The sequence below is a fragment of the Anolis sagrei genome, chromosome 2, assembly GCF_037176765.1.
Source record: "Anolis sagrei isolate rAnoSag1 chromosome 2, rAnoSag1.mat, whole genome shotgun sequence".
NCBI classification, from domain to species: domain Eukaryota; kingdom Metazoa; phylum Chordata; class Lepidosauria; order Squamata; family Dactyloidae; genus Anolis; species Anolis sagrei.
This window is the reverse complement of record NC_090022.1, coordinates 183,900,898-183,925,740: the sequence shown is the minus strand read 5'-3', so window position 1 is coordinate 183,925,740 and position 24,843 is coordinate 183,900,898. Positions and strand designations below refer to the sequence as shown.

Sequence of the window (24,843 nt, the reverse complement as noted above, 5' to 3'; positions counted from 1 at the left end):
GTTTACGTCAAGTATATAGTATACAGATATATAAACCCCACTTGGCTAGTTTCCAACAAACCTTACAACCTCTGAGGATGCCTGCCATAGATGTGGGTGAAACGTCAGGAGAGAATGCTTCTGGAACATGGCCATACAGCCCAGAAAGCTCACAGCGATCTAGCATTTGAAGGGTCACGAGCTATTAGCTCTGTGCTCCATGTGTTCATGGGATGACTTTTGGGAAATGTTACAAATGAACTCTGTCCCTGAATCCCAGGCATGGAAAGCAAAGCATAGACAACATTGTGAATGCGTGCCCCAGTCTCACTTCAGAGGTTTCCCTGGGGTGGCTTTGTCATTTCATGACTGGGGGCAAGTTTAACTCAAGGCTTGCAAACCCCATTACAGACACTTTAGAGAAAGTTAAGCAGAACATGGTAGCAGAATTATGGATTGTGCCAATCTGGACTACAAGCGGAACTGCATTTTTAAGATCTTCGCCATTTAAAAAAATCCCTTGTTTGTATAAAGGCAGTTAAATATATCAAGAAGAGATCTGTGCAGTACCTTTTGCCCCACCTTGATAGTTTTCTAAATTCAGTCTTTTTAATTTGGTTGTATGGGAAGATTCCACCTGCAGTCCAAAGTGGTATTGCCCATAAAGTCTGCCAACTCACTCTGCTACTTTATTCTGTGTAATTGGTACATAGATTTCATAGCCATTGCACTATACCAGTCTATACAGAATAAATGCAGCAATTATTTATTGGCTTCCTCTCACAGGTGGGCTCAACTATCATGCCACTTTCCCCAGAGGGGCTCTTCCCAGCCGTGGGGATGCACTCGCTGGGGGAAGAGGTCCGGCTCTATCTCCATGCAGAGCTTGGCAACGAGGAGGAAGATGACAGCGTCATGATGGTCGACAGCTATGAGGACGAGTGGGGCCGACTGCATGATGTAAAAGTCTGCGGCACAGTGAGTGAGCATCACCTGGGAGGGGTGGAACATGCCAGACGACTCTGGTCGAGCACTTGTGCTTTGGGGAAGCCCTTCTCCTGATATAGGGACTCAAGGCATATATATGTATGTAAATTTGTTGATGAAGGCTTTCATGGCTGGAATCACTGAGTTGCTGTGAGTTTTCTGGGCTGTATGGCCATGTTCCAGATGCATTCTCTCTGTAAATGTGTTAAAATATTTTGTCTGTACTCCAATCATCCCTAGTCAGCATAGACAATGTGAGGGATGTGCTATCCTACCATATCGGGAGGACGCTGTATTTCCCATCCCTGTCCTATGGGAAAGCAGATAACCTCTGCAGTCTTGGGATATAGAGCAGGGGTCCTCAAACCTTTTAAACAAAGGGCCAGGTCACAGTTGGAGGCCGGATTATAATTTGAAAACAAAAACATGAATAAATTCCTATGCATACTGCACATATCTTATTTGTAGTGCAAAAACTTTAAAACAATACAATAATTAAAACAAATATAAATGTATTAGTATTTCAATGGGAAGTGTGGGCCTGCTTTTGGCTGATGAGATCGGATTATTGTTGTTGTTCTTGTTGTTGTGTGCTTTCAAGTCATTTCAGACTTAAGTTGACTCTGAGTGAGGGTTGGGTAAATGACCTTGGAGGGCCGTATGCCCTCCAAGGTCATTTACTGCCCTAGAGCCCTAGAGTGTGTAGCACTCATGTCTTTCTCTTTGCTGGACCATGAGTTGTAACCTGGGTGTATTTCTGCTTTTTGTTTTAAATATGTTATTATGTGGGTGTATACCTGAATATGTGCCCGTCCTATTATTTTTAAAGTTCTTGTTGTTCAAAACATGGTATTTGTTTATTGTGTCAGAAGCGAATTGGTACAGTTGCAATGTATTTAAAAACACAAAGTTAAAAAACTTGGCATTATGCTAAACGTCCTTTGACCAGTAGCTGGTAACTCGGAGTGCCTCTGGTGCTGCTATAAGAAGGTCCTCCATTGTGCATGTGGCTGGTCTCAGACTGCATTATAGAAAGTGGTCTGTGTTTGCTCTTCTGCACACTCGTATGTTGCGGACTCCACTTTGTAGCCTCATATCTTAAGGTTGGCCCTGCATCTCATGGTGCCAGAGTACAATCTGTTCAGTGCCTTCCAAGTCGCCCAGTCTTCTGAGTGCCCAGGAGGAAGTCTCTCATTCAGTATCAGCTAGGGATTGAGGTTTTGAGGGTTTAGCCTGCCACTTTTGGACTCTCGCTTGCTGAGGTGTTCCTGTTAATATTTCTGTAGAGCTTAGAAGGCTATTTCTTGATTAAAGGCATTGGCGTGCAGGCTGATATACAAACAGGGGATGGGCCAGAAATGTCACCATGTTTTAACATGGTGAGATGTGTCCCACACTGGGCATGCGTACTCAGTAGCAGAGTACCAAAGTGCAAGGGCAGATGTCTTCATTGTGTCTGGTTGTGATCCCCAGGTTGTGCCAGTCAGTTTTTGTATGATATTATTTCTAGCACCCACGTTTTGCTTTATAGTCAAGCAGTGCTTCTTGTAAGTCAGGGCACGGTCCAGAGTAACCTGCAGCACCAAAACATGGTGGTGGGGAAGTATTCTTGAGAGAGCAAGGGGGGACAGGATGGGATGTCCAGGGGCTGATCTCTTTGAAGTGCAACGCTCCATGAAATGATGGCTGCTTATAAAAGTGATGATGTGAAGCTACAAAAACTTCTCAACCCAACTCTGACAAAAATAGTTTGGCATTGATTTTGTGGCAGATCTGAGCTTTTGGCTCTCCACCTTCCTTGCTTGTTTTGAGACTGGAGACTCACATTGCACAGAACACACTGGAAATGCAAAATGCAACTGGGTTGTGCCTGCACCTGCTCTATTCCTCCCTTTTGCAGAGGTACTGAGAAGGTTAGGGGCTTGGAGGCCAGGTTGGAAGCTCCTTTGAGGAGCCTTGATGGAATCCCTGGGCTACCGGCTGCCTGTATAATGGCTCTCTGAGGTCCCTTGCACACAGCTGTATAAAATCCACATTGAACTGGGTTATATGGCAGTGTGGACTCAGATAATCCAGTTCAAAACAGATACTATAGATAAACTGCCTTGATATTTTGGGTTATATGGCTGTTTGGAAGGGCCCTGAGACATATCCTCTCTGTTCATTTTTCCTGCCTTCTGTGATCTCAAATTGATTCTTGGCAACCTGCGAAGCTGATTTGCTGAAATCCCAGTGGATTAACAGAATATGCTGTCTTTTCTTAACCTTCGGAGCAGTAGGGAGGAATGTGGGAAGTGAGATAAACTGAATTTTTGGGGAGTGAGAGTTTGTGTTAAAGGGGTCCTGGGAGCAAATTAAGTTTGAATACTCTGTCAAAGCAAAAATGACTAAAGTGTCATAACATTTTGAAATGACATGACTCATTGGAAAAGATGATATTACTGGGGAAAATGGGAAAAGAGGAAGAGCTTGTTACTTGTGGATTAACCCAGTCAAAGAAATCACACTTGCCGCAAGGTTTACAAGACCTGAGCAAGACTGCTGGTGAACAGGACTCTTGGATGCCTGTCATTTGTAGCGTTGCCAGATTGACAGCTGGTATTTTGGTGACTCAGTAAATGCCATCTCTTGCTTCTTCACTGTCACTCTTCTTTTACATATTCTGAATCTGCCTCCTCCTAAGACGCTTGCTCCTGTGGATGTCAGAACAGGAGGGAATGTGTCTTTCTGGCTTCCTTGGGAAGGGAGTATTACTCCAGAGGAAGCCACCTGGAAGGGTCATCCTGGACCAACCATTTTAGTGAAGTCTGTGCAATGGAGGGCCTTTCCACACAGCCTTATATCCCAGAATATCAAGGCAGAAAATATCACGTATCTGCTTTGAACTGGGTTATTTGAGTACACACTCAAATAATGTGGGATTTCCATCTCTTGAATTATTTGAACCAGTGCAGCTTAAATCCAATATTATCTTTGCACCAATTGATTTACATGACTAAAGCTAATGGGGTTTGCAGCCTGACAAATGAGGAAAGGCTGCATGATTCCTGTCCTTTCCTAACTGTCTCCATGAGGTCCAGAATCATATTAGATTTGATTTCTTCTGGAGAATAAAAACCGTAGTTCTCAGAAATTTGATAGAGGAGCTCTCTACAGGAAACCAGCCTCTGGGTTTTGTGAGGGTGCAGAAAGTCAGCATCTCACCCCACCCGAAATGTTTCTTACATGTCTGTTGGTCTTGGCTGTTACCACTCCTGGCCGTGCACCATCTCAGCCAGATGTTTCTCCAGCTTCATTTGATAGAAATTTTACAGAGAGAGAGTGTCTGATTTTGAAAACTAAGTTATTCCGTTGCCTGTTGTAGGTTAGATAAAATAGCATGGAGTGAGGATGAGGTGGAAGTGGAAACTTTAAAATTCTCAGATTGGTTACATTTTGTCCTTTCCACAGTAGGTTTAATGGAACCCTTTGGCACCTTTCCCCAAGATAGCAAGTTTCCTGTTGTGTATTGGGAAATCTTGCAGCTCTTCTTTTTAAGAACACCAAGTTCCTCTCCCCTTTCTTGACAGAGTCACGCTGTCGTTCTTGGAAATAATATATCCATGTTGGGGAGCAAATTGGTAATGTGCAGCCTGTGAACTGGACAATGTGAAAATTCCTGTGCGTTTTGAGCATATTCATATAGTTAATCTTAGTATTTGCATAGCATCTCATGAGATCAGTCCTTAGACCCTGTGGACATTGAGTTGGAAGAACATCCTTACTCCAAGTTGGAATAGACTGCCTCGAACGTTGGTTGACTTTCCTTCTTTGGCAGTCTTTAAACAGAGGTTGGATGTGTGAAGATTTGAAAAAGGACGCCATGATATGGTGGATTAACTGGAGAGAAATGTGTCAGCAAGAAAGTTGGCAGCCAGCAATATCTCTTCACTGTCCAAAGTGAGAACATATGGAAGAATGACAGTTAGAACCGTTGGTCTCAGCAACCAAGGCCAGGGTTCTGATTGGCTGCTGCCTCTGGCTGGCTGCTGAGACTAACGGTTCTAACTGTCATTCTTCCATATGTTCTCACTTTGGACAGTGAAGAGATAGTACTGGCTGCCAACTATCTTGAAGACTTATCTTTTTATGGCATGAGGCTTATTTCAAAGACTATTTAAAAAGACTATTTTATTCCTCTGTTTCCTGCTTGAATTCAAAGAGACGGATGTATATATTGTTACCATGTTTGAACTTTTGAACCAAAGTAAAGATGCTGTTATTTGTTTCACAAGCCTGAGTGACATTTTATTATACAGCAGAATATATCTTGGTTTAAATACTGTGGTAAAGCTTCTATTTATTCTGCTTATTCACATTTGCCAGCCCTCACAAGATGGGCATCTTACAGAAGTGCTTTAGTTGAACATTCCTGTGTAAGTTATACTGCATGGCCCTTGCACTCTTTTCCCAACTATTTGACTCTGTATTTCCTGGGCATCAGGAGCAGATCAGTGGACGATCTAAGTCTGTAGGTCTGTGGGTTCCCCAAATTAAGTAAATATGAGGAAGCCTGAGACAAATACTTTTCCCTGTTAAAGGATGTGTGGCATCTTCCACCATCCCTTGCCCTTGATCATCCTGGCTAGGGCTGCTGGAAGTGGAACTCAATGCTCTGGAGGGCCACGTTTTGTCCACTTTCCTCTGGTATGTAACTTTGTGTAACCCCAAGATTTGGAGAGAGGCAGAATTAACAGATGAGGCATGGGATCTGCAGCCAGTGGGTAATTCCATTCTGAAAAGTTTCCTAGTGATACGTGTGCAGGAGACTCTGTGGTGACAGTAGCATTTGTTCTGGCCCTGATGCCTTGAATCATGGAAGCCTCCTGAGCTTTCTGTCTGGGGATAAAGCAGACCCACACGTGACTAAAGAAACTGTAAGTCCTTTCCGTCAGAAACCTTACTAGAGCTCATCCCAAGCTGTCTTCTGTATCTGGCGTTTGGCAGACAAGGAGCATATATAAAGTGTGGCTTCAGGATGTGCCAAGCAAACATTCCAGACTTTTTCTTGAGAGCCAATTGTTCCACCAGACTGAAATGGTAACTGGAGGTCAGCCCACGAGCCAAAGGTTGTGGCTCTATGTTCATTTATTTGGCTTAACTGAGATTCTGAGTTGCCTGCTTTAGGTCAGCTCCACTCTATATATTGTTTTTTTCTTGTCCATCATCTGCCTGTTGTGTACACTACTTCCTCTCCATTACAACTTCCTAGTTTCATTTAGATCAGGCATGAGCAAATTTTGGCCCTCCAGGTGTTTTGGACTGTAACTCCCACAGTTCTTAACAGCGGGCAAGCTGGCTGGGATTTCTGGGAGTTGAAGTCCAAAACACCTGGAGGGCTGAAGTTTGCCCATGTCTTGATTTAGACAAATGTTTGTAATCTCATGACCATGACACTGAATGATGGTTTTACTTGTTCTTTAACTTAATGTATCTTGTTTTTCAGTTCAATAAGTAACTGGACAGTTTTCAGTATGCATTTGACATATAAACAATACAATTAGAATCACATTTTACATTTTATGAAAGCTGTACTTTACCAACTGGCATGTAAGGCAGAATCTCTCGAAACCTGAGAAAACTTTTAAGGGTTTTACTTTGGCAAATTGGGTTTTCAGCTATTAAACTGTACCTGTATTCAGCATGCAGGTATATAACTTGTCATTCCAGTTACAGTTAGGTTTTGAAGTACCTGTATGCTGAATATATGAAGGTTGTGAGTAAACCAGATACGTTACTTTTAACAAAGTCTACTTTATTTTTGTCTCTTGAGAGCATGATACAGAAACATATGAAGGTTGTGACCTCTCAGTCAGTAGTGATTTAATGCAGCTAGCTACTAACTAGCTGCGCCACAGCCTGGTCTGACCCAAGAAACTATCCCTAATGACTTCCTCGCGCCTCCTTGCCATGGCCACAAGGAAAGGGGTGTGGTCTGTGGGGCGTTGTAACGGTGTAGTAACAGAGAGTCCGTGGACCATATTTTAGTTCTTGCGGACCACTGGTGGTCCATGGACCACAGATTGGGAACCACTACTTTAAAGTATCAATGGATAACACTAGTTTCCTCCTCGCAAAAAGGAATCAAAAGTGGCTGGTTCAACCAGCTGGCTCACATAGAAAAAATGCCTCTAAATAATGAAATACAGGGTTAAAACAGCAAGGTGGGTTTTTTTTTTTTTGCATCTATGCTAAGTGTTTACTTGCAGAGAATAAAATGGAGGGGAAGTGAGTGGCAAGAGTGTTTGTGCTGGAGATGAAAAACAATATTTTTAGAAAGCACCATCTATTACAAAAAGTTCCCTGCAAGAATTAAGTTTATCGTAAAGAAGTGGAAGTCTTCATGTAAGGCAATTAGAAAAACTTGAAAAAAAATTGTCCTTGGTTTTTTGTCATTGTCGACACACACAATGTATTATATTATTAGCATAGTACAATATCAGTATTATATATTACCATATTGCACTATACTATTATATTGTAATATTATTAGTAATATTACATATAATATAAAATATTACATGTATTAAAATATATAATTATAATATTGTATTATTATTAGTAGTATTATATTGTATTACATTATAATATTATAAATATTATATGTATATACAATATGTTATATTACATTAAGGTAAAGGTTTTTCACCTGACATTAAGTCCAGTCGTGTTCGACTCTGGGGTGTGATGCTCATCTCCATTTCTAAGCTGAAGAGACGGCATTGTCCGTAGACACCTCCAAGGTCATGTGGCTGGCATGACTGCATGGAACGCCATTACCTTCCCACCGGAGCGGTACCTATTGATCTACTCACATTTGCATGTTTTCGAACTGCTAGGTTGGCAGAAGCTGGGGTTGGCAGCTTTAATATAATATAATGATATATTAATACTAATAACTTTATTTTTATACCCTGCCAACCATCTCCCCAAGAGGGAGATATATTATATTAATATAATATAATATAATGTATACACAACAAGAGAACTCAGGCTTAGCTTCACACTCAAATGTAGCGTTGCCTGAACTGACCTTAAGGATATAATATATTGTATAATATGATATAATATATTAAAATAATGAAATATACATTATATTATATTATATTATTAGCATAGCACAGGAGACAAGATGTTACTGTCCCCTGGCCCCTTTTCTCTTCACTCTGGCCCAGAGCGAAATCTATTGTCATGATTCTGTCAGAACTTATGCTGGCATCGTTTGCACATGTAGACAGGCTCCTACTTTTTGCCACTGAGTAGGATTATGATAACAAGGTGATAACAATGCCTCAGCCTTGGCTTCAAGCTGCAGTGGACCCAGTCCTTTGCTTCTGTGCAGTCCTCCATGAAACAGCTGCAAGAGGAATTAAGCTCAAAGCAGATTAAGAACATTTTGCCCCTCAGCCCGCAGTGTTGCTTTTGCCTTGCCTGCACTTGGACTCCGCCAGTAAATGTGTGTGCTTTTAATTTTTGAAGTTCCTTTAGCCTCCACTGGCCCAGCATCAGGTTCATGTGCCTGGCACAGAGAGCGAGGCCTGCAAATGCTTATCTGAGAGGTTCACCTGTTTGTCTTGGACAAGCTCTTCCTTGGCCAGGGTGTCCTTGCCTGCATCCGCTGGAAGGTTTCCCTTATAAACTATGGTTTGAAGTAAGTGCCACCAGGAAGGGCTTGGGGTGGAATTTCTTATTCATGATTGTGCGTCTGACTATAACTTTATGTAATCTGGTTGAGAGGCAGTTTTGGGCTAAATGGTCTGAGGGAGATGGCTCAGGAGATTCTTCTTGGATCTACTTCACAAAAAGCCAGGAGAGTCAAGCAAGATACCTCTCCATTTTTCACAAGCAGTGCATGTCTCACCTCCCCATAGGGCAGGGGGAAAAAGTGGTGGATATCTCCTCTATTCCTTGCCTGTGGTTAGCCATTTGATTGAGATTAGCACGTAGGAATTGTGTGCCCCTCCAGATGATGTTGCACTGCAACTCACATCATCCCTCACCATTTTAATTTATTATTATTTATTGTTGTTGTTGTTCATTCGTTCAGTCGTTTCCGACTCTTCGTGACCTCATGGACCAGCCCACGCCAGAACTCCCTGTCGGCTGTCACCACCCCCAGCTCCTTCAAGGTCAGTCCAGTCACTTCAAGGATGCCATCCATCCATCTTGCCCTTGGTCGGCCCCTCTTCCTTTTGCCTTCCACTTTCCCCAGCATAATTGTCTTCTCTAGGCTTTGCTGTCTCCTCATGATGTGGCCAAAGTACTTCAACTTTGTCTCTAGTATCCTTCCTTCCAGTGAGCAGCCGGGCTTTATTTCCTGGAGGATGGACTGGTTGGATCTTCTCGCAGTCCAAGGCACTCTCAGCACTTTCCTCCAACACCACAGCTCAAAAGCATCGATCTTCCTTCGCTCAGCCTTCCCTCAGGTCCAGCTCTCACATCCGTAGGTGACTATGGGGAATACCATGGCTTTGACTAGGTGGATCTTTGTTGCCAGTGTGATGTCTCTACTCTTTACTCTTTTATCGAGACTGGACATTGCTCTCCTCCCAAGAAGTAAACGTCTTCTGATTTCCTGGCCATAGTCTGCATCTGCAGTAATCTTTGCACCTAGAAATACAAAGTCTGTCACGGCCTCCACATTTTCTCCCTCCAGCAAAGGGTTACCGCCTTGTTGTGGCACTGGAGCTTGAGCACCTCAATGATGTCATGAGTGAAACTGTGAAGGGCCACCCAAGACAGGACGGTCGTGGCAGAGAGGTCAGACCAAGCGTGATCCCTGGGGAAGGCAACGGCAAACCACCCCAGTATCCTTGCCAAGAAAACTAAATGGACCAGTACAACCAGAGATATTATTATTTATTATTATTTATTTATTTACTGCATTTGTACCCCACTCTTCTCACCCCAAAGGGGACTCAGAGCGGACTTACTACAAGCGTTATTTGATGCCATATACATATATGTCCATAAAATACACAAATACAATTAAAATCCAATTAAAACATCAATTATTAAGACATCAGTTAAAATCACAGAATCCAAATCATAATCCAGGGTAGTTCCATTTATCAATAACATCAATATGAAGAAACTTATTGCACTGCTACAATTGATGATCAAAGACTTGGTTTTTCCAGAAAGACAGGAGAGAGGGAGGTAATCTAATTGCACTACGGAGGGAGTTCCATAGATGAGGGGCCACCACTGAGAAGGCCCTGCCACTCATTCCCACCAGTCATGCCTCAAAGGAGGTGGGACTGAGAGCATGACCTTTCCGGACAATCTTACCCTCCAAGGTGGATGATAGAGGAAGATATGTTCAGACAGGTAAGCTGGGCTTGAACCATTTAGGGCAGTGTTTCTCAACCTTCCTAATCTTCCTTCTCAACCTTCCTTCTCAACCCTTAACGCAGTTCCTCATGTTGTGGTGACCCCCAATCATAAAATAATTTTTACTTCATAACTATAATTTTCCTACTGTTATGAATCGTAATGTAAATATATGATATGCAGGATGTATATTCATTCACTGGGCCAAATTTGGCACAAATATCTGATACGCCCAAATTTGAATACTTGTAGGGTTTTGGGAGGCGATTGATTTTGTCATTTGGGAGTTGTAGTTGCTGTGATTTATAATTAATCTACAATCAAAGAGCATTTTGAACCCCACCAACGATGGAATTGGGCCAGACTTCCCATGACCAACAGAAAATACTGTGTTTTCTGATGGTCTTTGTGACCCCTCTGACACCCCCTCGCGACACCCCCAGGGGTCCTGACCGCCAGGTTGAGAAACACTAGTTTAGCGTTTATAGGCTAAAGCCAGCACTTAGAATTGTGCTCAGTAGTAGACTTGCAGCCAGTGGAGCTGGCGTAACAGGGGGGTTGTGTTTTCCCTATACCCTGCTCTGGTGAGAAATCTGGCTGCCACTTGAAGCTCCAAAGAGTCTTCAAATGCAACCCTCATATAGAGTGCATTGCAGTAGTCTATTCAGGATGCAACCAGAGCATGGACTACCGTGGACAAGTCTGACTTCCCAAGGTATGGGCACAAATGGTGCACAAGTTTTAATTGCGCAAAAGCCCTCCTAGCCACCGCCAAGACCTGGGATTCCAGGCTCAGCTATGAATCTAGGAGAACTCCCAAGCTTTTATTGGCCGCCATGAAATATGCACAGGACCACATGATTCTTACACAATTTTCAGCCCTGCTGTTTAATTCAACAGGACAAATTTTATTTCTACACTTAAATGACTAATTTCACTCCATTCCTTTCCTTTGCCCCAGACACATCTGAGATCTTTCTCCTTTGATGGCCTGAATGTGGGAAACATTCAGTCTACCATCCTGTGACTATCTTTCTCCTAATCCCCCCCCCCCCCCCATTATTTCATGCAGCATAGTTACTTCTCCTCAGTGAGTCCTCTTCCAGGTAATATTATCTTGTTTCAGAAAGTTCCTGCACCCCAAATAGTCTGAATTGTGTGTGAGGACCCTTCCACACAGCTGAATAAAATCCCACACAGAGGTGGCTGAAGGCGGTACGCAAATTACGCTTTTGCTCAGAGCGCATGTCTCGGGGGGCGCTCTTGAGGAGCTCCTGAGTCACCCCTGCCCCGAACAACACCCAGAGGTAGCTCGCTCTCCTTCTCTCACAAGTGAGCGTGCGTTTTCTTCCTCTCCTCCTCCTCGCAGGCCAAGGAAGAAAGGAAGTGCGCGGGGAAGAGGGGCGACGCCGGGAGAGGGATGCACACCGGCATTGCTGGGTGCTCGGGAAAAGAGGCCTCATCAATCCCCTGAGCTAGTGGCAAAAGCCACACCCGCTCAGAGTGCAGTGCAGCCAATCCCAAGCCAGCAGCGCCTCTTTGGAATTCCTAGGCGGGAGGCGCGCAAGCCACTGCTTTCTTTCTCTCCTCTCCCTTCTTTCAACATCCAGGCAGGGAAAAAAGGCTGGATTTGGGGTGCATCTGGCTGTTACGAATTGTGGGAGGAGAGCCAAAATTGGCCCAGGCCTGTGTGTGTTGTGTGTGTGTGTGTGTGTGTGTTCGTTCCTCCTGCTGCTTCTCTCCCTCTGGAGATATATATATATATATATATTCAGTGATTTTTTTTGGGGGGGGGGGGAGCGCCAAAATACTTTTTGCTTACACTTGAAAATTACCTAGGGCCGGCCCTGATCCCATAATATCTGCTTTGAATATAAGGCAGTGTGGACTCAGATCACCCAGATCAAAATATTGTTATATTTTCTGCCTTGATATTCTGAGTTATATGACTGTATGGAAAAGCACTGAGAAACATGCTACTTTTTCTGTAACCCCACAAATATACATCAAGGTATGTGTATATCCTCTTCACCTTTGTAAACTGGAGGATGTATTTTCTGTACACTCAGGTAAGCGTACCTAATGTCACAAAGCAACATACACCTAGTTGCTGTTTCTTAACATCCTGTATGGATGCCAGTTCTCAGTTAAATTTGGCAATGCTTGGCTTTTAAAAAAATTAGCAGGGACAAATGGACATGCTGCTCATGACTCTTAAGTAAGCATACAATGGTGAAGAAACAAGTGAGCGTAGTGGTAAATGTTGTTGACCACTCTAGTCTGTGTCGCCTGGCCCAAATGGAAACTAATACATGCAATAGAAACTTCCAAAATTAGAATGTTATTGGGCAGAAACCCATGCCCCAAATACTTGGTCTCTTAATGGTTTCAAGGGAGGGTACAAGTTTGGCAAAGAGATCCAGGATAATAGGTGGGAGGACAAGGTTCCTTCCTGACCCGAGTGCCATGTCTTGCTTGGCCTGACTGGGATCTCGTTAAAGTTGACTGAGATATTTTGAGACACTAGAAATACCTCGTAAAAGCTTTTAATTGCTATATATTGCATATGAAGCTTTGAAGCATACATAGAATTGAAATCGGTAGCACTGTTCCAAGGGCTACTTCTTTCCTCCTCCTGTTTTGCAAGTAGAAGTGCCAGTTTCACCCACGTGAACTTCCTCCCTTTCCTGTCTCCTTCCCCTCATTCGCCTGGTCTAATGGAAAAATAAAATTGCATAGCTTGAATTCTTCTCATGGACAATTTTAATATATTGTTTATTAAAGGTCCACTCTTCAAAGGCTGGGCATGGGTTTTCGGCACGCTGGCGGAGTGGGAGGTGGGTCCGGATTTGCTCTGTGTCTCTTGAAGGTTTTTGTCTGCTCTTGCCAGATGGTTGTCTTGGAATTTTGAACGTCTGGCTTGGAGTCGCCCGAAGCCATCTCCTTTCCCCTGGCCATCCTGCTGCCTTGGAAGCCCTTCTCCCCCACCCCACTCCCCCTTTCTCCCCTTTGTCTTAACCAGCTTTCAGATTTGAACTTGATGGTGTGATGGCACCAGGATGTTTTCTTCAAGAGGGAAATGCCACTGTGATGGCAACACTCAGGTTTCATGCTTCGATCACCCATGCTTCAATCTCTTCTTCAGTGTGTCTCTGAAACACTGAACAAATCCACAGATTGGTTCTTTCCATGCAAAACTGTACTGAGATATTAAGCTGTAACTTGGCAGGATCTGACCTGACACCAGAAGAGAGAAGGTGGGCTAGAGGACCTGCCCATCTTGGCTTTATGCTGCCTTGTAGGAAGGAAGCAGAGCCAGCTTTAGTGTAGTTGACATCCTCTTTTCTCTTGGAACTCTTGCCATTTAATTTAACAGTGGCACCAGCAAAAGTAAAAACTAACATGTGCAGTCACATGTTTTCACAAGGGAAAGAACAGCAAAATCTACTCCTTATTGAAATCCTGTGGGTTGAGCTGCAACAAGCCTTGTAGTATTACTTAACAATCTGTTCTTCTTCAGGCCACAGTAACTTCCTGACTGTTTCATTGCTTCCTTGAAAGATCAATCATATCTTTCACTCTGGCTGCCTTTTTACCATCACTTTATTTTTCCAGGAAAGAAAACTCCCTCAACTTGCCAGGGAATAATAGAGTGCTATGACCTGAATTGATCATGCACATTTTCTTTGTAATTTTGATTTTGGTAATTGTGAGGGGGCTCGGAAACAGTCTTTTGGAATTAGATATTGCTTGCATGTTTTCTAATTTGACCTTCGATAGGGGCTAGAAACTTTTTTTTTCAAAATCAAAAGTTCAGAACTATGTAGTTCAAGGTTCTAAAACTGCATGATGTGTCTGTTCAGGCAAGATACCCATCCACATAGCTCATTGTATGGGTTTTTTTCGGACAATGTAGGGTTCTGCAGAGGAATTGACCAAGATTGATTCCTCTAACACAGGGCAAAGTGTGGCACTAGAGCAGTGGTTCCCAGGGACCACTTTGACCAGGGACCCCTTTCCAACATTAGTACCAAAAGGTTATGAATCATTTTTTGGTCAACTTTAGATTTGGTTTGGTTATTTGGGGTGCTGATTCAGAAATTGCATTGGATAGACCACATCAGCTCTGGTTTCTGATGCAGAACCTATGCCATCTGGTAGTCACCATCTTCTCACTCACAGAAAAGCACATTTAATAATCTAGAGCTGATGTGGTCTATCAAATCAGCACCCAAAATAACTCCAGGAACTAAAAACAAAGACACCAAGGTGGCCCCGCTTCAAGGCATCACATGGAATGGCTCCACATGGGAATGGAGGAGGAGGAGAAGCAGCAGTCAGGAGGCTTGTTGTCATGCCCATCATGGGCAGTCAGCCTCTCCCCTCCCAACATCCCCATGGACTCGGCACTATAAGGGTTTCATGGAACCAGTTGCTGTGATTGCAATGGTGTAGTAACGGTGAAGCCGCAGACCATATTTTAGTTTTTGGGGACCACTGGTGGTTCACGGACCACAGGTTGGGAATCATTGCACTACACCTGGACTTCTAGTTCCACCAGATTCCTTAGACAACTCCAGCAATGCTAAGTAATCTTCTAAATAGTTTATTTAAAGATAATACTTTTCCAAAACCAGGAGTTGGATTATCAGTCGTTTTCTGTTTTTTGGGCATTTGGGGCAGGTTATTGATCCTTAGACCTGCTGTAATGGCTCTGCTTGGCTCTAACTGTACAGAGATTTCCTCCCACTGAACTTTCTGGAAGAAATGGGAGAAAATAACAACAACAACAACAACAACAACAAGTAACAACAACAAAACAACAACAACAATTTTATTTGTATCCTGCGCTATCTTAGGGTGGTTTTGAAGACATGGGCACATGCATTTTGACAAGAGTGGCTTGATGGCTATCTGTAGGGGGTGATTTGATGTGTTGTTCCTTCATAGGATGGGGTTTATTATTTATTTATAATTTATTTATTTACTTTATTTGTATACCGCTCTTCTCAGCCCTTAGGCGACTCAGAGCGGTTTACAACAATTTAGATATACAGAATACAAAATCATTACGCATTTAAAAACAATTACTAGTATTATATTGCATTACATTACATTGTATTACATTACATTACATTACATTGGATTGGATGGCTCTTGGAGTTTCTTCCAACTCGGTGATTCTCTGATTCTGAGATAGTTAATTCACTTTGTGTGTGTTTGTGCCAAAAACCCCCCAACTAAATCATGGCATGGTTATCTGGATCAGTTGGAGGCAGTCAAGAGCACTCATTGGGCTGTGTCTAAAACACCCCCTCTCCTAGCAAATTGGGTGTATACATTTGAAAAAAGAAAGGGCATTATGATGCAAGTTATAAGGACATGTGAAAATAAATAAAAGAGAGCAAAAAACAACACTTGATCCACCTGCCTATTATATAATCTGATGGAAAACTGAATAATTTGTTTTAGTACACTATACTTTTTAGACAAACCGTAATGGATATTGACTAATTTCGGTGTTTTAATGTAATTATGATGCTGTTGCTTATGTTTTTGGTTTTATTTTGCAGTAATATGTTGTCTGGGCTTGGCCTCATATAAGCTGCCCCGAGTCCCCGTTGGAGAGATGGTGGTGGGGTATAAATAAAGATGATGATGATGATGATGATGATGATTATTATTTCTCTTAATACAAAAGTATTTTATGATCTATAGAGTTCTAAGATTCAATATGGTTGTAAAATAAGACACATAGTTTTGCATTTACTTGACTCTTTCCTACCCTTCAAGTTTTAATGCATTAGGAGGGAGACATCTACAAAAGTGGAAAGCCTTTACCACTAGTTCTGCACTTATGTTTGTTCAAAGCGGCCTTGAATATCTTCAGAAGTGGAGATGTGCTCCTTGCCAAAAGAGCATTTTCTAGATGGTGGTTTTACAGATTAATTGGGATCTGATTGTTCCCTCTTTGAAGCATGCTGGAAGTTCCTTTGCAGCCACCCAATCTCACATGTAGTGCTTGTTACAGATCCCTCACAGTTGCTCGGTTTTTCTGCCTTTCATCTCGTCTTTGAAACTGAGAATTGTGTGGTACCTTCAAGACAAAAAAAGTTTGATTTGGCCAAAGCTTTGTGGACTCTCTCCCACTTCATCAAGAACATCCGATGAGATCAGTCCACAAATGTTTCTGCCAAACAAACTATTATGTCTTTAAGGTGTCATGAGATTCTTAAATGTTTTGCTGTAAGAAAGTAACGCGGCTTCTCTTTTCAGAATTAAAAAAAATTCACATAGAATTTCTCCCAGTGTCTCCACTTTATCATTATTAATCATTCTTGTAATTATTATTCTGTGCTAATATTTATTTTTCATATCAGGAGCGAGCCAAACAGTTGTATTGTATTTAAAACTTGGCAAACTTTTATTAAATGCCCTTTGACTAGTATCAGGTCACTTGGAGTGCCTCCAGTGTTTCTATAAGAAGGTCCTCCACTGTGCACGTGGCAGGGCTCAGGCTGCATTGTAATGGGTGGCCTGTGTTTTGCTCTTCTCCACACTCACATGTCGTTGACTCCACTTTGTGGCCCCATTTCTTAAGGTTGGCTCTGCTTCTCGTGGTCCCAGAGCGCAGTCTGTTCAGTGCCTTCCAAGTCATCCAGTTTTCTGTAAACACAGGAGGGAGTCTCTCATTTAGTATCAGCCATAGATTAAGGTTTTGGGTTTTAGCCTGCCACTTTTGGACTCTCGCTTGCTGAGGTGCTCTGTGCTAATGATCCTGCTGGAAGGTGTAGTGCTGAGGCAGACATTTACTGTGCTTGACCACTGAATTGATGAGACCTCTTTTCTCTTCAGCTTCTGGAATACGTGGGGAAGGGGAAGAGCATCATTGATGTGGGTCTTGCCCAAGCCCGGCAGCCTCTGAGTACAAGGAGTCACTACTTTGAGGTGGAGATTGTGGATCCTGGAGAGAAATGCTACATAGCACTGGGCCTGGCTCGCAAGGTAATGAGAAAAGTCAATGTCATCATTACTCCCCATGTGTATGTGTATGTGTGTGTGTGAGAGAAAGAGATTGAAAAAGATATATTATATTATATTATATTCATACAAATACTAGTTTAGGTAGCCTGTAGTGCCCAGGATAGGTATTTAAGGGTAAGCATTAGAAAAAGTCATTGTTTTTGTGTTTGATGAATGGGCACATTAGAAAATGCATTAAGATGTCGATAAACTACAACTCCCATCATCCTCTGTCATTGGCTGCTTCCCCAAAAGCCACTAATATATAAAGTTGGTCATGATGGGTCAGTGTGCCAACTTTGGTCCAAATCCATAGTCAGTGGGGGCCACAGGACTCTCTGGATATGGGTAAACTGAAACTCCCATCATCCTCTGTTATTGCCCCCACAATTCACCAGTCTTTATAACTGGTCATGTGGGGGGAGGGGGGAACGCTGTGCACTAAGTTTGGTCCAGATCAGATCCATTGTTGGTGGGGGTCACAGGACTCTCTGGATATGGCTTAACTGCAACTCCCATCATCCTCTGTCATTGCCCCGATAAATTCACCAGTCTTTAAAATTGGTCATGTGGCGGGCACTGTGTATCAAGTTTGGTCCAGATCAGATCCATTGATGGCGGGGGTCACTGGGCTCTCTGGATATGGGTGGACTACAACTCCCATAATCCCATCAATCTCCCCCAAACCTCTCCATTATCACAATGCTCTCTAGAAGTGGGAGACATCTTGGAAATCGACCATAAACATATTGTTACTTATTAAATAGATAGATTTAGTTATGGAAGAAGATACATATGTGTGTGTGTCATAGTCTTCTCAATTCAATAGTTTTACCACTAGAGTTTCCTTTTCCTATGATGCCATCCTGTGCGGCTGGACACTTTATGAGCACGAGGCTCTTAGGGCCCTATCACACTACACTGATATAATACTGTGATTCTACATCAACTGCCATGACAACATTATAGGAAATCCTGAGATTTGCAGTTTAGGGAGGTATGTTGAGAATCCTCAAACAGAGGGCTCTTGGACTTCATTGAACTACAAACACCAGAATTCCACATAATGTTGGCATGCCAGTTAAAGTGGAATAACAGTGATAGGGTCCTTAAAGATGTTTGTTGGGCTCTTTCTCACTCATTTGGTGCTCTCTAAATAGTTGAGGGAGGGTCAGTTGTGTGGGACTGAGAAGCCCTACAGACATTGTCTCATGTGGAGGAGACACATGACCTTTAAGGCTGGGACTAAAGCAATTCTGAGCCATTTTCTCAGTTGAAATACATCTTCCTGGCAGAAATTGCAGAAACAGTAGAAGGAGCAGAGTGTGCAATGGGTAATGTGTTGATCTACATTTTCCAACTGTCCCTTGCTAAGCATTTCTGGCTATGCAAGGATTATTCCTACCTGAAACAATTGGAATTTAGTTGCGGACAATAACACTATGTAACTAAATTTGAAAAAAAATCTGTTCCTGATTTGGAAGTGTTATTTCCTGTTTCATTGTGCGGTACTTACTTTGAGAGTAGTTGTTACACTTCAAAAACTTTGTTTTGTGCCTGCCACAAACTATGTTGAATTAGTTGAGACTCTGTGAGATATTCATTGGAAAACTATAGCAAAATGTGCTGCAGGATGTCCTGCCTAAACAAAGTTTTTGCAGTTTAATAAACCTTTTCCATATTTTTATAATAGAGCCAATTAGGAAATGACATTTCTAACCCAGGAACAAAAATTGTGTTACATAGTGTTATGATTAAGGTTGTGTGTGCATGTGGTTGGAAAAAAAGGGATGCATCCGGATGTGGAAATTGAGTTGCATCAGTTCATAATCTAGCTCTTGAAAGCTTCAGTCGGGGTTTCTAGAGGTTGTTTTTGAAGTCTTCCCCATGTTGGGATTTTATTTTTTTCGTGTCAGGAGCGATGTGAGAAACTGCAAGTCACTTCTGGTGTGAGGGAATTGGCTATCTGCAAGGACGTTGCCCAAAGGACGCCTGGATGTTGGATGCTTTACCATCCTTTTGGGAGGCTTCTCTCATGTCCCCACATGGGGAGCTGGAGCTGACATAGGGAGCTCATCCGCATTCTCCCCGGATTTAAACCTACAACCTGTTGGTCTTCAGTCCTCCCGGCACAAGGGTTTAACCCATTGTGTCACTGGGGGCTCCTATGTTGGGATGTTGAGACATCCCATGTTGGGATGTCGAGACATCAGATGAACGAGGAAAAACCATTAGCTTCTGATTTCCTCGTAAGCTCATGTTAACATGAACATTGTATCTCCAAAGGAAATGCCCCAAGTTAGCAACCTTTTGGGAAAAAGACCGCATGATATCAAGCAAGGGTTTTGGATAGAAGATGGAAATTGTTTTGTAAGATGATGTTGCAAATCTTAAGGTGAAGTCTATCTCAGGGCTTTCCCAGCAGTGGAAAATTTTGGGTCTCTCCACTCACATCTCTGCTTCATTGTTCTGCACAATCTGAACAATTTTTCTGGTAAAAATGTCCATATAATAAAGTGTAAGCAGGCAGGCTTCATGGTGAGACTGGATTGGCATCTGCCCCACTTCCTTTCTTGTCAGAGGTAGCCATCTGGTTCTGTTTGTTTACTTCCAAATATGTCCAGGATTCATGTGGCCTTTTGAAGCTGGGCCAATGTATTCACGCCCTCTCACTATGGCAGGCAAATCCCAGGAGATCCATCTTCACTACCACCACCACTATCATCATGTTTATGTATACCCCACTTTTTCTCTTCACAAGGAGACTCAAACGTACATGCACAAAGACAGATTGCGGCACTCTTCTAACAAAAATCTCTGATCACTAAATACTAAATGGTGGCACAATGGGTTATACCCTTGTGCCGGCAGGACTGCTGACCAAAAGGTTGGCGGTTCGAATTCGGGGAGCAGGGTGAGCCTCCCATCTGTCAGCTCCAGCTTCTCATGTTGGTACATGAGAGAAACCTCTCAAAGGATGATAAACATCCAGGCGTCCCCTGGGCAACGTCCTTCCAGATGGCCAGTTCTCTTGCATCAGAAGGAAAGAAGCTCCTGACATGAAAAAAATAAACATAAACAATGATTCTGCTTGATCTGTTTCTCTCTTGCTCTAGGATTACCCAAAAAATCGACATCCTGGCTGGAGCAGGGGATCTGTGGCTTACCATGCAGGTGAGTGAAGATTTGTGGCACTCAAAGGTTAAGCTTTGGGCAGAGTGGGAAGACCTGCGGGATGACAAAATGTCTTATGACACAACCCCCCCCCCCCATCCATAGATTCAATATCCATGGTTTCAGGTATCCACAGGAGTTCTTGAAATGTGTCCCCCATGAATTCAGGGTTCGTATTGTATATGCTCTATTTCTGTCCTCTGTTTTTTTTTTTTTTTTTTTGAAACTGATAAATCTTTGTGGAGGAGAGGAGTATAAAGATACTTAAATAGCAGTAAAGAGATAGGTAAGAAGAAGGGAGAACTCCAGAGTTGTGGTCCACTCTTACAAAGGCAGGGTTTCTCCAGATGATCTAAGGGTAATAAGAGTTTGTTGTACAAGTAGACGACCCCCCCCCCCCCCCAAGTATTTCTTTATCGTGTCAGAAGCAAATTGAGAATACAGTTATGATGTATGGAAAAACCACAAATAAAGTTAAAAACTTGGCATCATACTAAATTTTCTTTGACCAGAAGCTGGCCACTTGGAGTGCCTCTGGTGTCGCTGTCAGAAGGTCCTCCATTGTGCATGTGGCAGGGTTCAGACTGCATTGTAGTAAATGGTGTGTGGTTTACTTTTCTCTATATTCACATGTCACAGACTCCACTTTATAGCCCCATTTCTAAAGATTGGCTCTGCACCTCGTGGTGCCAGTGGGCAGCCTGTTCAGTGACTACCAAGTTGCCCAGTCTTCTGTGTACCCAGGGGGAAGTTTCTCGCTGATTGAGGTTCTGGGTTTTTACCTGCCACTTTTGGACTCTTGCTTGCTGAGGTGTTCCTGCAAGTATCTCTGTAGATCTTAGGAAGCTATTTTTTATTTAAGGCATTGGCTAATGGGCTGATATCAGAACAGAGAATAGGCTGGAAATGTCAATGCCTTGGTCCTTTCATTATAGGCTGCTACTTCCCAACTGATGTCTAGTGGTGCAATACTGGTTAAACAGTATAATTTCTCCAGTGGTATAGGGTGTAGACATCCTGTGATAATGTGGCATGTCTCATTAAGAGCCACATCCACTGTTTTAATGTGGTGAGATGCATTCCACACTGGGAATGCATACTCAACAGCAGAGTAAAGTGCAAGGGCAGATGTCTTCACTGTGTCTGGTTGTGATCCCCAGGTTGTGCTAGTCAGCTTTTGTATGATATTATTTCTAGCACACATTTTTGGCTTGATATTCAAGCAGTGCTTCTTATAAGTCAGAGCACAGTCCAGAGTGACTCTCAGGTGTTTTTGGTGTGCTGCAATGCTCCAGTGGGATTCCTTCCCAGGTAGTCCTCAGAACTCAAGAGGCTTGTCTGTTCTTAAGATGAAAAACACATGTCTGTGTCTTAGATGGATTAGGAATCATCTGGTTATCCCTGTAATCGACAATAAGAGCACCTAAAGCCTCAGAGAGCTTCTGTTCAACCACCTCAAAGCTCCCTGTTTGAGCAGTGATTGCACAATCGTCAGCATAGATGAAACTCTCTGTCCCTTCTGGCAGTGGCTGATCATTTGTGTAAATGTTAAACATTGATGGCGCAAGCACGCTCCCCTGTGGCAGGCCATTCTGAACAGAAGAATGGTCCCCAGGTAAATATTTCCTTAAAAATTTATGGATTTATATTTGGAATGCCAATATGTGTAATCCACTTATTTGTTAGTACAGGCATGGGATTAAAGCATTGAGATTATTGTGGAATTTTATAAATTGGGTCTTTGGAATCTAACTATATCTGGAAATCTTTGTGATTAGGACAACAATGGCCTGTTGGTTATTCCCAGCTAGTCTTCCCGGAAATTGAGGATCTGCCTCACTATTTGCTTCTCTGTCCTCTGTATTCTAAATCAAGAACCAAAATCCTGGGGTCTATTCTTCACCTCTTTCAGACCAACACTGTGTCTGAAAAGATTTTCTATCTCTTGGCTGACACTAACCCCGTGGTTACTCACAAGATGTCTCTTTTTGCCCTGACAGCACAGAAAATCCGGGCAAGACTAATCTCTGATATTGCAGTTGACTGTGCTGGGGATGCTTTTAATTAATAGTGGCTGTTTATGAAGTATCCATTCGCTTTTACTTGGTTTTTAATTATGCAGGTGTGAGTCTATACATTATGTAGTATTTTAAAGGTACATCTTGCCATTGATATATGTAGAATTTTAATGATTTATAGGATTTTACTGTGTATTTTATATTGTATTTAATAATCTGGTGTTCATGTATTTATTTATTTACCTTGCCTTGTATGTGAAAGACCTACGGTCTAAGCATCGAATAAACTACGAGCTAGCTTTTCCCCATTGACACTATTGTTGAAGGACAAGTCAAAACATAGGTAAATCCCATTGATTCATTAGCTCTACTCTGAGAATAGGATTAAATAAAGTGGTTTCCAAGAGAGGAAGACGAAAATGTGTAGGCAATGCCTTTTGAAATGTCCAAGTTTTGGTGATGACAGGTGGCTTGGAGAAGGAGCAAGACGAGAGCAGTTTGGTGGTGTGTTGATCACTTGTTCTCATGGCAGCTAGAAGAATCACAAGGAACTGTGGAAACGCAGTAGGCTGTCTAATTATACAAGCATGTTGAACACAGTTTCATTTAGATGTGAAGAGCTTTGACTACCATAGAATCATTCCAGGGGACTTAAAATATTCCTAGAGAAACGTACTTTTTAGCCCTCCAGCACAATTCTATAGTCAACCTCTGCTGGAAGTTGCCACAGGAATTGCACAGGATTGGATAGTGTTAAATACCTGTTTCCTGGAGTCATGTATAAACTTTCCTGTTCATAATCGCCTCATCTACACAGGTGACGGTGATGAGACTGTCTTCTAGTGAGTCTGTCTACCATCCTCAGTCTTCTCAGGATAATGTGATAATTTTCGGATGATCCCCAATTTAAAAGCATCATGATTGAGACAAAGACTTGATTGAAACCTTCTGGATTCTTTGGTTCCCAATCTCCATCCCCGCCACACCTTTCTCTCTTTGTTTTGTTCCGACCTTATCCTTGGCCTGCCTTCAGCACAGCTGGGAGTGCCTCTTATTCCCACCACCTCCGTTCCACTCCTAGCATTGCCCACATGGCTGTTCCCCGGGCTTGGCTACTTCCCCTCTTTGTAGATTGTCTTGTTGGGATAGCTCTTGCCCTTTCTTTCCAGAGCACTGTGCCAAAGGAAGTTTGAAAAAGAGGTTGAGAGTCCTGTCCAAGAGTCAGCTGTTTCTCAAGACCTCCTTTCCCTCTTCTCTGGGTGTTTTCTTGCTCTGAGTTCTTTCCCAACCTTGAAGTGAGTGGGACTAGAGGCAGGCTTTACTGGTCAATGTGCAGCCACTGGTTTTCTTGGCAGAAAGATTCACTAGTGGATGTTGGAGCTGATCAGCAGGTGTCACTGCCAGGAACTGTATTGGAATTAGCCTTGGAGAAACCTAAGGCTCTGGTCCCAGCTCTGCTGTCAATCCTATTCCCAATGTTTAAAGTGACAAGTTTAGTAAGTCACATCACTGGGTGGCTGTCTAAGTGAAAGAAACACAAAAAGTAACTGGTCTTTATGGAATGGAATGAAACAGAGGGTTATAGAATGGAAAGGAAAAGAAAACCCAGAAGCAGATTTAGACCAAATTTTAAAAAGTGGAGAAAAGTTTGGTGGGTTTCATATATAGCAAAATAGTAGAAAAAACAATGTAATTTCAAAAAAACAACAACAACCCCCACTGATTGAAATATAGAAAGAGGAATTCAATAATAATGAGAAAGACATTGAACACTGGATTCATACAATTAAAAAACTTAAACACATAAGGATTAAAGAAACACAATGGAAAATATGGACAAAATGATATTGTACTCCAAATCAACTAGCACATATAACTAAATCCACATCAAAATTATGTTAGCACAAATGTGGTGGAACAAGTGCCTTTATGCAGATGTGGTGGGATTGTGATAAGATACACACTTTCTTTAACAAAAAAAAAAAAAAGAAAGAAGGAGGGGGGCAAGCGAAGTAGGAAGAGGAGTTGTTGACTTCCAATCTCTTTCATCCAGTAGGTGCAGTGGTTTCCAACATTTTTTTTGTTCAGGATCCATTTTGACCCGTGCCCACTTTGACCAGGCCCACTTGACCAGGGAACACTTTGACCAGAGATCACTTTGACCAGGGCCCACTTTGACAAGGTCCCATTTGACCAGGGGCCACTTTGACTGGGTCCCACTTTGACCAGGGACCACTTTAACCAGGGGCCACTTTGACCAGGGGCCACTTTGACCAGGGGCCACTTTGAC

The 24,843-nt window shown here is 42.6% G+C and overlaps 1 protein-coding gene across 2 annotated transcripts in view; it reads left to right on the top strand.

Moving 5' to 3' along the window:
• SPRYD3 (SPRY domain containing 3) overlaps positions 1-24,843 on the top strand; it is a 51,718-nt gene that overhangs the window by 12,671 nt on the left and 14,204 nt on the right. For both annotated transcript variants that reach the window (XM_060763020.2, XM_060763021.2), the window contains exons 7-9: positions 766-957; positions 17,194-17,343; positions 20,478-20,535. In XM_060763020.2, coding sequence (XP_060619003.1) covers positions 766-957; positions 17,194-17,343; positions 20,478-20,535 — 400 coding nt within the window. The remainder of the gene's footprint in view (positions 1-765; positions 958-17,193; positions 17,344-20,477; positions 20,536-24,843) is intronic.